General features: G+C 34.4%; 1 protein-coding gene across 1 annotated transcript; it reads right to left on the bottom strand.

The window, feature by feature from the left end:
- Positions 1–6853: 6853 nt before the first annotated feature.
- LOC104603111 (uncharacterized) lies at positions 6854–8912 on the bottom strand. Its single transcript, XM_010267057.1, has 4 exons — positions 8667–8912; positions 8086–8214; positions 7763–7987; positions 6854–7600 (listed from the first exon to the last, which is right to left on the bottom strand). The coding sequence occupies exons 1-4, from the start codon at positions 8910–8912 to the stop codon at positions 6854–6856; spliced, it is 1347 nt and encodes a 448-aa protein (XP_010265359.1).
- Between the last annotated feature and the right edge of the window lie 3852 nt (positions 8913–12764).

The following is a 12764-nucleotide window of genomic DNA, read 5'->3' on the forward strand; positions in this document are numbered from 1 at the left end:
ACATTGAAATCCTTTAGACTAGATGGAAGCCCGTCAGGGATCTTACCATTGAAATTATTATTGGATAAGTCAAGGTACTCTAAACCATTAAGCTTGCTCATTGCACTTGGTATCTCTCCTGACAAGCTATTCCTTGCCAGATTTAGCAACCTAAGCTTCCCTAAGTTACCTAGCTCAGAAGGCAAGGAACCTGTCAATGAAGTGCCAGAGAAATCAAGTGACTCCAACTACGAATAAGAAGGTAAAACCAATAACTCTGTTGTCCTTGAGCCTTGAAGAGGAATATTTCCTATGAAATTATTTCCTGAAGTATTCAAGTTTATCAATGACAATGAAGTGAAGAAACTACTTGGAATGGGCCCAGTAAGTTCATTTGAGCTGAGATAAACTATAGCTAGTCTTGGGTAAGTCCCAAATTCAATAGGTAGGTCACCTCTTAAAGAATTATTCATGATCTTAATAGAAGACAATCTTTGAAATTGATAAGTAAGGTTTGGAAAGGTTCCAGACAATGCATTTAAACTCAAATCAATGATCTCTAAAGTATCACCCCAGCTTTGCATAATAGATATATCACTAGAGAGACCATTTTTGCTAAAATCCACCATCACACATTTTCCAAGAGCATAAGGCAATGGGCCTGAGAGCATATTTGATGAAAGATTTAAAAACTTCAGAGTAGTGGAATTAATTCTATGAATCAAACATGCAAAAAGGGGAAATTTTATACAATTGGTTTTATCTCAGGTTGATATACTTGGCACTATGAATTCTTCATTATTTCCTTGTCTATACATACTTATTTTAACTGACCTTGATTATTTTCTGCAGATATTTACAACGCAAGATGCAAGTATACACTATAAATAGTACCACCCATTTGGTGAAGTTTATTTCATCACTTAACTTGTCTAGCCATAAGGGTGTTGAAGATGTCATGGGACAAACACCATTTGCACATTTTCTTGACTTCCCAGATGTAATGTCTGAGAAGTCACTTCTATCTGCACTTGTGAATTGTTGGGACATGCAGTCAACTTCGTTTAGGTTAGGGAGAAAGCTTGTCACATTCACGACATCTGATGTATCTTTGATTTTGGGTTTGCCTACGAGAGGCAATTTTGTAGATTTGTACATGGCCCCACATACATTATATTTACAAACGAAAATCTTTAGAAAAAATGTGATATAATGGGGCGATTTAGAAGAAAAAATTAGGGAGTTGTTAGGAAACAAGAAAGTAGAAAGGAAATATATCCCAAAGTTGCTTATTGTCTATATATTGGGTCAATTCCTTTTTACAAAGACCTGCTATAACATTGACTGTAAATGGTTTGAGTACGCTGATAAGCTTGAAGAATTAAGAGATTATGATTGGGTTGGTGTTGTTCACAGGGAGCTACTAAATAGTTTGAATGAACTCTCTATGTGGTTGTGCTACTATACTCATCGCAAGTTTACATTTTGTATAAAAATTAATTCCATTTAATAAACCTTGTATGCTAACGTTGAGTGAGTTCTTATTTTGTCACCTGGAGATTTGGTTGTTTGAACATTCCACTGTATGAATTCATTCCATGATAGATGCATTTCCAAGAATTGCAAAATGGTCTAGCACCACTTATCGTCGAAGGAGAACATATAGTGATGCTATTGCCATGCTTGTGGATGATGAGGTAATATAATGAGATTTTATCTATAATGTCAATCTTCTAACATAAATTATTGTTCTAAAACATTTTGTGCTTCATTTTTTTTAAGGTTCTTCAAATTTTAGTTCCTACCTCCAGTGAAGAAGTGACTTTGTTGGATGGTGAAGAAGATGAGGAGGAAGGAGCCTCCTCAAATCAGGAATTGGTTTTGGAAATTAGAAGTCTTAAGTTAAAGGTTGCACATTTAACCAAGGAGAACATTTATCTTCGGTCCTTGTTACCATCACAAGTATAGGAAGAAAAACAATGTGATGAAGAAGATCAACCTGACGAAGGTGATAGGAAGATTCGCTCAAGGTGAGAAAAAAAGAAAGCTCATATTTTGTGTTCACCATTTGTTAACGAAGGAGCAAAAATGATTGAGAAAATGCACACAATTGATGTAGATAGTACAATATCACCATCAAATAAGGAGGTATATTTCCATATCGTATCTATTAAATATGATGGGTTGGCAAAACAAGTTTAACAACCTAGCAACATTTTATATTTCAGGTCATCGATGGAAAGAGATTATGGAGATCCTACAACTTCAAATGCCAGTTATCTAAGAGTCAACAATCAACTATTAGACGGTTTCTATCAGCTCCAATTACTAGGTTGATTACACATGCATTAGACATAGGTAAATAGAACACCCCTGATTTATTAAGTTATTAATACAATTTCCACATATGCAGTGAAATTATTTGAACTGATGGAACCAACAGCTTGGCCGGGGTATACTTGTACTCACTATTTGATGGTGTATGTAACTCTTGCAGTAGATTTTTTTCACCTATAATAACTATATATTTGTTATAATTTGTATATAACTATTGGACTGTCTTTATTTTTTTTTGTAGGCCATAAATGCGTATGGATGTCTTTTAATTGAAAGGGAGCGGCAAAAATTGGGCAATGCTAAATGTGAGAGGTTCTTATATATTAGCACATTTGCACAGGTAATGGGTTTTAACCATTTTTCTCTTTTCAAATACATATATCAAAAAATGGTTAAAACAGGTGATGATGCTGCAATAAAGCCCTATATTGGCCCTCTTCTAAGGCAACGGTATGGCAAAGTATTTATACCCTTGCAAAGTAATGGGCATTGGTATATTTTGGTAATAAACGGGGATAGCGACTGCATTGAATGGTATAGTTCAATTCGGTTTACTATATACAAGCAATTTGCTAGAATAGTGGTATGCGTATATGCATTGCAATATTTTCATGTGCAAGTGTTTTTGTATTAATCCATAATCATCATTGACTTTGTAATCAATATTTGTTTTAGTCCAACTACTACAGAAGTAAATTTTTAGGAGTGGGGTTTACAAGTAAATAGGGATTTAAAGTATGCAATGATACTCCATCCCAACATGCCAATAGGTATGATTATCATGTTGTTTACCATCAGTATTTATTATACTGATACATATCTTAAGTATTGCAAAGTAACTTCACCATACGTGTTGTGCAGGACCGAATGTGGGTTTTTTATAATGAATCACATGGATTGTTTATGTCGAGATGCCCCATGGGATTTTGCCTTCAATGATACAATAATTTTACGGTGGAAGATTGGTGCACAAATATTGCAATCCCAGTTAGAATAAACCATCACTAGCTCATTCAGGTCATCCACCCATCTATACAACTGTGTGTGTCACAACGAAATAGTGTATTAATTATATTAATTATCTGTGATGTATTACTTGTGGTGTATGAGTTACACCAATATGGTTTGGAACTTTTGCCATTTGCTTTTCTATTGACACCAATCAATTCTTGGATAAAGATGGTGCAAAACTTGCTTCGTGTAAGGTCTCAATGGCAATAGAGGTGGAATTTCAAGCTATGCCAAAAAATTAAGCCAATGCTCATCTTGATTACATCTTATCAATATTGCTATAAAGGCATGCGATGCTATTGAGGCATGAGTTAGAAAGATTGAGACCCTTTCTTGTTCATAGTGTTTAACTAGTGAACTTTATATTAGATGAGTCTGAATAGATAGTGAACTTTATATTAAATGAGTTTGAATATTATATTAGACATCAAAACTAAATACGTAAGAACATTCATTCTTAAACTTATAAGCATTATAAGCTAGTAGATGGGCATATGAGTTTGACAGTCTAGATATAGTATGTACATACTCAAAATATTTAATTAGGTTCAGAGTGAAATCATTAAAATTCTTCATAGACCAGCCCACCTCTATGTCTTTGATAGTTGCATCTGTAATACTAGTAGAGTTGCAAAAAAACATCATATGTTTTGCTCTCAATCTCTTGGCTTTGATTAAACCATCAATTACAGCCCTTCATTTAGATTGAGCTGCAACCGATTATTTTTCTGTTTGTATAGATAGAAGACAAGTCTTCATACATTATCATTAAAGTTGTACTTCCTATTAGATTCTTCTTCTTTTTAGCATCTCATATCAGTTTTATTATAATTAGAAACTTTTCCAATAACAATTGTACCTCCTACCTTTGGTAGGTGAGATAATTTAACAAGAAGAACTTATTGATTGAGGTTGATGGGGATCCGAATGGGATCTTTCACTTGCATATCCTACATTCATGTCTTTATTCACACTAGCCAAAGTTGTTGATCTGCTAAGTTTGCTTCAATACCAAACAACTAACCTTTCATCTTATGGACTAATTTCAAATATATCTCATCTATAAACAACCGAGTATTAGGTTTTGAAAGTTAATTTAATATGCTTAATGGATATTATTCAATGCAATTCATATACATGCTTGTTGTACTTTATTTTGTGCATTGCTAAAGTATGTATTAATTCATTTCTTTGTATTAGTTGTAAAGAAAGATTGTGAATTAGTTTTAGCTGCTCATATATTGATGCTAATCAATTTTTATTGGTCACAGGTGGTGGTGCTCTTTGGAATGTATCAAGTGATTTGTAATGGAGCTTCAATCTACCTACAAAACTTTGTTCTTCCTAATGGAGGTGGAACCAAAAGCAATATCATACTTTCGGATGTAACATTTATTTTGATCTCTCTTAATGGCGAATAAAAATAATGTTCAGTGTTTTTTGGACAGGCATATCATATCTACTAGGGATGATTTGTTAAATTTATTTTGCTAAATTCATATGTATAGTAATTACTGTAAATACCAAAAAAATTGTCATAAGGACTATTATGGTGTTGGTTAAATATTTTTTGACGATGGAGTTATTACTCACTTGCAGTGTTTTTGACAATGGTGTGATTGTTAATTCCACATTAGACTACGATTCAATATTGGCCTGATGGGCTAAAATGCCCAACTTGATATATATTTATGTAGATAGATGTGAAGTGTTGAATGAAAAAAGTAAAACATGAGACCATGCTCACCACCTCCTAAATGAACATTTATCAAACAAGGAGGTTATGCAGGTGGATGTGATAGCTTGATGGGATAAAATGCCCAACTTCATTCATGTAATGGTTATACATGCCTTAACAACCACCTTAGTAAAGATTTACCAAGATGGAATTCGAGGTGTTGGTTAAGTTTATCTAAGAGAACATATCATCTGCAATTGGAACATCTGTTTCGTATGAATTAACTAATAACAATTGGTGAAATAGTGTCTATTATTATGTGTTTACCCTTTCCTCAATGGCCATTTTCTAAGGAGCCCATATTATTGAAATTTACCAGGTTGGCTCATATGATTACAAGTTGCCAAATAGCCATCTAGCAACAGATGTTGATCATTACATCAGCTACCCCCATTTCCCAGTGGCCACGAAGAAGAGTAACTAAATAATTTTGCTGGTAGTGCCCCATCCTGGTTATCCTAATCCCATTCAATGAAAAGAAAACTTTGGTAGATGTTGGGGAGAAGCGGTTGAATTCACCATAGTGGAAACAAAGGAAGGCACTATGGTGAACGAAAACTGGCTCTTAAGGTGCAACCATTTGATTATATTCCACTTTACTGACCTCTACTGCAATAAGCAAGAAAGGTAAGCAAAAAACAAGTTTAAATAGTTGAACTACAACTTTGATTTAAAAAAAATTAGAATTTGATATAAAAATTGTGGTCCAATTTTGGTGTTCTACAACGTGAATGTTTTTTCTTTCACTTGTTTTTGAAATTGACACATTGGCTAAAAACCAAAAACTAGTTCTTGAACCTTGTCTTTATTTGGAAAAGCAAGAACAAGTTGGTTTTGTTCCAAAAACAATTCATGTTTTTGAAATCATCAAAATACTAGTTTTTAGACAAAAACAACTATTGGAATACAAATATTGTATAATTTATAAGATATACTTTTTAAATCTCTTGATTTTTTAAGGCAAAAAAAATCATTCTATTAGTTTATGAACGTACATGAAGAAGACTCATATTCAGTATATAGGGCTTTTTCAGCCCTTTGACAAGTTGCATAAGCTAGAGCATGGGATAGTTGGTTTTTTTCTCTATTGACACATAATATTTGCATCCAAAAAAATACTTAACTAGTATATATTCTACAATATGTTTATATTGTCAGAAGAGTCCTACTTGAGGATGATGAATTAATTTGACTATTAATGAGGCATCAGAATAGAGCAAAATAATGTTGAGTCTTTGATTTTTGGACTGCATCATATTTAGATTCCTAATGAGGAAAAGCACAAAATTGCATAAATGGCGCTAGGCTCCTAGATTTATTTTCCTCCAGGTTGATGGTTCTAAAAGTATCTTGACTTTTAAGGGATCAACCTCCATTTACTAGCATCCAAGAAGATGCAAGCTTTGAGTGACAGGTGATTCTATGTTTAATTTATACTATAGGTTATGTTGCTTGCAGATTCTTGGTAACAGCTTTATGCTATCCAAATACCCGTGTTATCAAATTGATGATGATCAACCCAAAAGTTGGTGCAAGTTTCTCACCTGGTGGCACAATAGGCATGTTTCTAAAGAAACATCAAAATCAGAGGTACAAGAGGGTTCTAAAAGCTGGTGTTTTTATTACTAATTCCAAGTTCTATTTTTGGCACAGGTTGCAAAATATTACACTACTACTTACAAAAAATACAATTACTACACAAAAAATTCAAAGTGTAAGACATTTACAGTACCAAAAGACAAGACAAAAACTTGTACCTGTGCTTATAATACTTGGGAATGCATCCAACTAATCGATTGCAGCTCGACAAGTGCGTCGGTAGTGACCACTTTCTCTACACCGACTACAATGAATTTCCCTCCTTTCAATTGGTTGTGATTCAATTCTTTTAGTCCTAAGTCGACCAGGTTGGCGTTTTTGCTTTGGTGGCAACAAGTTCACAACATTATGATTAACACCATTGCTCATAAAAGAAACTGACTCATTACTGAAATCAGGCATATCTGAATTAGGCATCGCAAATATGTGTTTGGAGTAAATTGCCTGTTGAATTTTTTTCAAATAGCACTCTTCAACAAAATCATAAATGTTTAGGCCCAATAAACCAATGGCACGACATGCATGCACACATGGTAATCCAACCATTTGCCATGCCTTACATGAACAACTTCTAGAAGTCAGGTGCATCATTTCTTGTTTTCCCTTATAGCGAATTTCAAATTCATCATCCCCACATTGTGTGTATCCTAAATTTATGGACTCTGATATGTTAAATTTAAGAAAATCCTCTATATTAGGGCCCACTGGCTGTTTATATCCCTTAGCTTCACATTGCCTCCTAAATGTCAACTCTGTCATTTTCAATCGAATTATGTTGACTAAGGACATGATAGGTTGTTCCCGTGCCTCTAACACCCATGCATTAAATGAATCTACAAGATTAGATGTAAACTTATCATACCGTCTACCCTTGAATAGAGAATTTGCCCAATGTGGCGGATCACTATCTATTATCCAACCATAGATATCCAAATTCTGATTATGTATTTTACTAAGATATTGATCAAACTTCACGGTATCCCTTGTATAAATTAATTGATTCACATAATCCTCGATTACCTATTTTTCAGCCTTTAATAAGCATAGATGACACATGCATCCCTTAAGGTTCTCCATCAAATGTCTTGAACAAAAAACATGATATTCAGAGTCAAACACAGTTTCTACTATATGTTGAATGCTAGTGTTACGGTCAGAAACAATTACTAACTTTCGATCATCATTCAATGCAAATTTCAAATTCTCTAAAAACCAAGTCCAATATGGAATTGACTCAGATGAAACAACTGCGAACGCAACTGGAAACATTTGATTATTCGCTTCATATGCATTGACAGCTAATAATTGACCTTGATAGTTACCCTTCAAATGGGCCGCATCAATGAATAGCATTGGATGATAACCAACTCGAAAGCCATGTAATGATGAGTTGAAAGCAACAAATAATTTATTAAACCTACCTTCAAATGGGCCGCATCAATTAGTCTCTCTTTCCCCCGCCATGCTTGTTTATAAGTCAGTGAAATGGCATGATCACGACTAAAATCGTTTATTATATCTGATGGAAGATACTTAGGAGAATCACGAAGCTTTTCCAACAAAACAACACTTATGAATTTATTTGATATACGAAATTGACAACTTGATTCATCACCAGCTGAATGTGTATGTATGGGACTATACTTATACACCCTGTATGTTGGTTCGCCACTAACTGCACTTGCTCGAATTTCCCATCTACAAGTGTTAACAACACATCTACATTGTATGTATTCTCTATCATTCTTTAGAAACTTATATGCAAATCTTCTAGCAATGGAAAATTTTTTTAGTGCATTTTGAAAATCATCTCCACTGTCAAATGTTTGCCCCACTCCAATTATCTCATGCTCCCAAACTGCTAACAAATTGGCATGATTGCTGATGTTAAGCTCACTTGTTGATTGTCTAGAAGATGTTGCCAAATCATGTACAATATGTACATGAGGACTTGGCTGAGTTTCAACATTAATTTGCTCTATGCCTTCCAAAACACATGCACCTTTGCACTCTCATTATTAAACTCCAATAGATTTGAAAGGTCACGTGGCCCATTTAATGGCAAGAAGCATGTTTTGTTGAAATGTGTTGTATAATGTAAGCTCACGCTATTAGCATGAACCTTCAAACCACCACACACTTCATCAACAAATTCATTAAAATCTGTTTGACTGTCAACACGAACTCCAATTATATTATCCTCAAAAGTGCAATAACATAATAAGACCTTGCGTAGAGTTGTTGCCATTTGTACATAATAAACAATATGAAAACCTTGTCATAAATCAGAATAAAGACATGAAGATATAAATTTAAATAAAGAGGCTATGCGATCTTGTAAATATTACGAATTGTGTATCTAATTTTATCACTGTGAATTATTCAACCCATATTAATCTTTTATCCCATTTAAATAAAGACATGAACATACTCTGCATTTCAGCATTTGCTTTCTCTTCAAATATGATTTCTAAGGTAGATAATTTATAAATTGGAAAGGAAAAGCAGTATCATCATTTCTTTCATTTCTTTAATATATAATTTATACATACTTTGTATTTCACCATTTGCACTCTCTTTAATATATAATTTATACATACTCTGTACCATGTGATAATAAAAGAATGTTTTGGAAACAAACAATATCTTTTGACTTTTGGAAACAAACAATAAAGACATCTAAAAGCCTTTGGAAACAAACAATATATTTTGACAATAAAATAATACCTTGGTTTGTATTATTGGACTGTGATGGAGGTTCTTTGGAGAAAAATGATATCTTAATGGCCCATTGGGTGATGTTTTATCTTTGGGTGATGCTTTATCACTTCCTAAAATATTATTTTTTCAAATGAATTTTATCTTATTCTTCAACAAAAAAAAAAAAAACAAATCTTATTGGCCCCTTGGCAAATAAGGTGCCAAATGTGCCAACCTAGTAACCATCATCTAACTTGGTAAAAATTTACCAAGATGGAGTTAAAATGACTATTTTTAATATAAAGACATTCGAAAGCCTTTGGAAACAAACAATGTCTTTTGACAATAAAATAATACCTTGGTTTGTATTATCGGACTATGATGGAGGTTCTTTGGAGAAAAAAGATTATTATATTTTGTTAGAGACGGGGCCAAATGTGTCAACCTGGTAAGCATCATCTAACTTGGTAAAACTTTACCATGATAGAATTAAAATGACAATTTGAAATATAATGACATGCAAAAGCCATAGAAAAGAAGCAAGATCTTGTGACAATAAAGAAATATTTTGGTTTGTTGCTTGGGCTATGATAGAGGTTGTTTAGAGAAAATATGATAAGATTTTGCCATTTGGTTCTACGGGTATTAGTATGGGATCCGTGAGATTAAGGTTAGGCTTTTGAAATTCTTTATGGATTATCACCATCCTAATGTATTTTCTCCTAATGAATTTTATATTATTCATCAACAAAAAAAAAAACAAATCTTATTGGCCCCTTCGCAAATAAGGTGTCAAATGTGCCAACCTAGTAACCATCACCTAACTTGGTAAAAATTTACCAAGATGGAGTTAAAATGATTATTTTTAATATAAAGACGTCCGAAAGCCTTTGGAAACAAACAATGTTTTTTGACAATAAAATAATACATTGGTTTGTATTATCGGACTGTGATGGAGGTTCTTTGGAGAAAAGATTATCAGATTTTGCCATTCAGTTTTAGGGGTATTAGTATGAGACCAGTGGTTTGTATGAATTTTATCTTATTCTTCTTAAAAATTTACATGGCCCCTTGGCAAATGTAGGGCAAAATGTGCCAACTTGGTAAGCATCATCTAATTTGGTAAAAAATTATCAAGATGCAATTAAAATGACAATTTTTAATATAAGGAGCTGCAAAAACCATTGCAAACAAGGAATATCAGTTGGAAATAAAGGAATATCTCAATTCGTTTTAACATAAGGAGCTGCAAAATCCATTAATCATCATCTTCGATATTATTTCATTTACTTTATGAAAAATTTAGGTCGAAGAAATGATTGAGCTTAAGAGTTGCTGCTTAGTCCAAGCCATTGAATATATTTGTATGAGGGGGCCATTGGCGGTGCAATTGTAATGTCCTGGAATGCCAAGCAAGATAATGTTGGCTTCAGTTTTGTCTAAAACTGCCAAAGATTATGACTTAATTCTGGATTGCCAATCCTTAGGATCATTGTAAGGTAAAGTCCCTTTATTGGATGGTTGGATAAGAACTTATGTCTGGAATACGAAAACCAAGATTCAATTCAATGTAATGTACACTGCAATACTCTCCCTTATTTAGTTCTCTTGTGACAATAAAGGAATATTTTGGTTTGTTTCTTGGACTGTGATAGAGGTTGTTTAGAGAAAATATGATAAGATTTTGCCATTCGGTTCTACGGGTATTAGTATGGGACTTGTGAGATCAAAATTGGGCTTTTGGAATTTTTTATGGATTATCACCATCCTAATGTATTTTTTCCTAATGAATTTTATCTTATTCTTCAACAAAAAAAAAACAAATCTTATTGGCCCCTTGGCAAATAAGGTGCCAAATGTGCCAACCTAGTAACCATCACCTAATTACTGTCTTTGATTTGAGGACATTCAACTTACAAACTAATGTTTCTCATTAACTAAATTTGGCTCTTTATAAGAGGAATTTGAATAGCATGCTGATAAGGCAAACACCCTCCTAGAGTCTACAACAAAACAATATGTGATTATTAATGCTTGTTATGAGTGATTATCACTAAACTATCATCTTAATTTTGGAGAGACATTTTCATAACCAAAGTAAATTGACCTTCCATACAATAAATTTTACAAACACACACTTGCTTGATCTTCTTTTCCATGTGTAAACTAATGTACACTCGTTCTCCAATGCACATTCAACAGGAATGAATCAGCATCAAACACAACTTAACAAATTTTTTTTTATATAAAAACGACAGCCTATTTACTGTGATAGAAATGTAAAGAGAACAAAAAATCAAATTTATTTGAAATGACTTTTTGATTGACTATAACAAATTAAAATATCATACAAAGAGATTGTCAAATACCTGTTAGTGACACAAGTGTTCAAAATGATAATTTCCTCCGGTTAGGGAAGGCCTCCGGTTAAGATGGGCCTTCACTTGGTATAAATTGAGACAGGAATAGAAGTGAAAAAAGCACAATGCTACCTAAAAATTTACAGGTAGAGGGAGAACGAGATAGAGGGAGAGCAGGAGAGCGATAGATGGGGAGGGAGACTGGGAGAGAGAGAGAGAATGGGGGCAAGATAGAGGGAGAATGGGAGAGAGTTATGGAGTGAGAGTGAGGAGGGAGAACAGAGGGAGAGGGAGAACGAGACAGAGGGAGAGCAGGAGAGCGATAGAGGGGGAGGGAGACCAAGAGAGAGAGAGAGAGAGAAAGGCGGTGAGACAGAGGGAGAATGGGAGAGACTGATAAAGGGAGAGGGTGAGGGTGCCACAAAGGGGGAGTAAGACTGAGGGGGGCGAGAACGGGAGAAAGTGGGGGCGACAGATGGAGAGGGAGAATGAGACAGAGGGAGAGCAGGAGAGCAATAGAGGGGGAGGGAGACCAGGAGAGAGAGAGAGAGAGAATGGGGGCGAGACAGAGGGAGAATGGGAGAGAGTTATAGAGTGAGAGTGAGGAGGGAGAACAGGAGAGAGGGAGAGCAACCGAAGTTCAGTCGTCTGCAGTCGAAGAGAAGAGAGTTGCGAGTGTGAGAGAACGAAAGAGAGAGAATAGGGAGGGCGGGAGAGAACAATGGTCGTGGGCCCTAAGAGGGTCATTTTAGTCTTTGCAATTTAAGGATAAATTTCAAAATAAAATTTTAAATAAATGTTATTGTGACATATAATCCGAGTTGGATTGCTACGTCACATGAAAAGCTTAGGTAGAAGTGTGATGCTTACATGGCGTGGGAGTCGGTCTTATAATTTCAAAAGTTGAATTATAGAGTAATTGTAAATTTTGTATGGGTCGGCCTGGTGTTCAGATTTCTGCAATGGGCCTGCTCGTACTTTTCCCTAAAAAACAACCCTAAACCTATTTCACATTGGTAATCTAAACCATATGCATCTGT

Source organism: Nelumbo nucifera, chromosome 4, assembly GCF_055504915.1.
Source record: "Nelumbo nucifera cultivar China Antique chromosome 4, China Antique-T2T, whole genome shotgun sequence".
Classification (NCBI taxonomy): domain Eukaryota; kingdom Viridiplantae; phylum Streptophyta; class Magnoliopsida; order Proteales; family Nelumbonaceae; genus Nelumbo; species Nelumbo nucifera.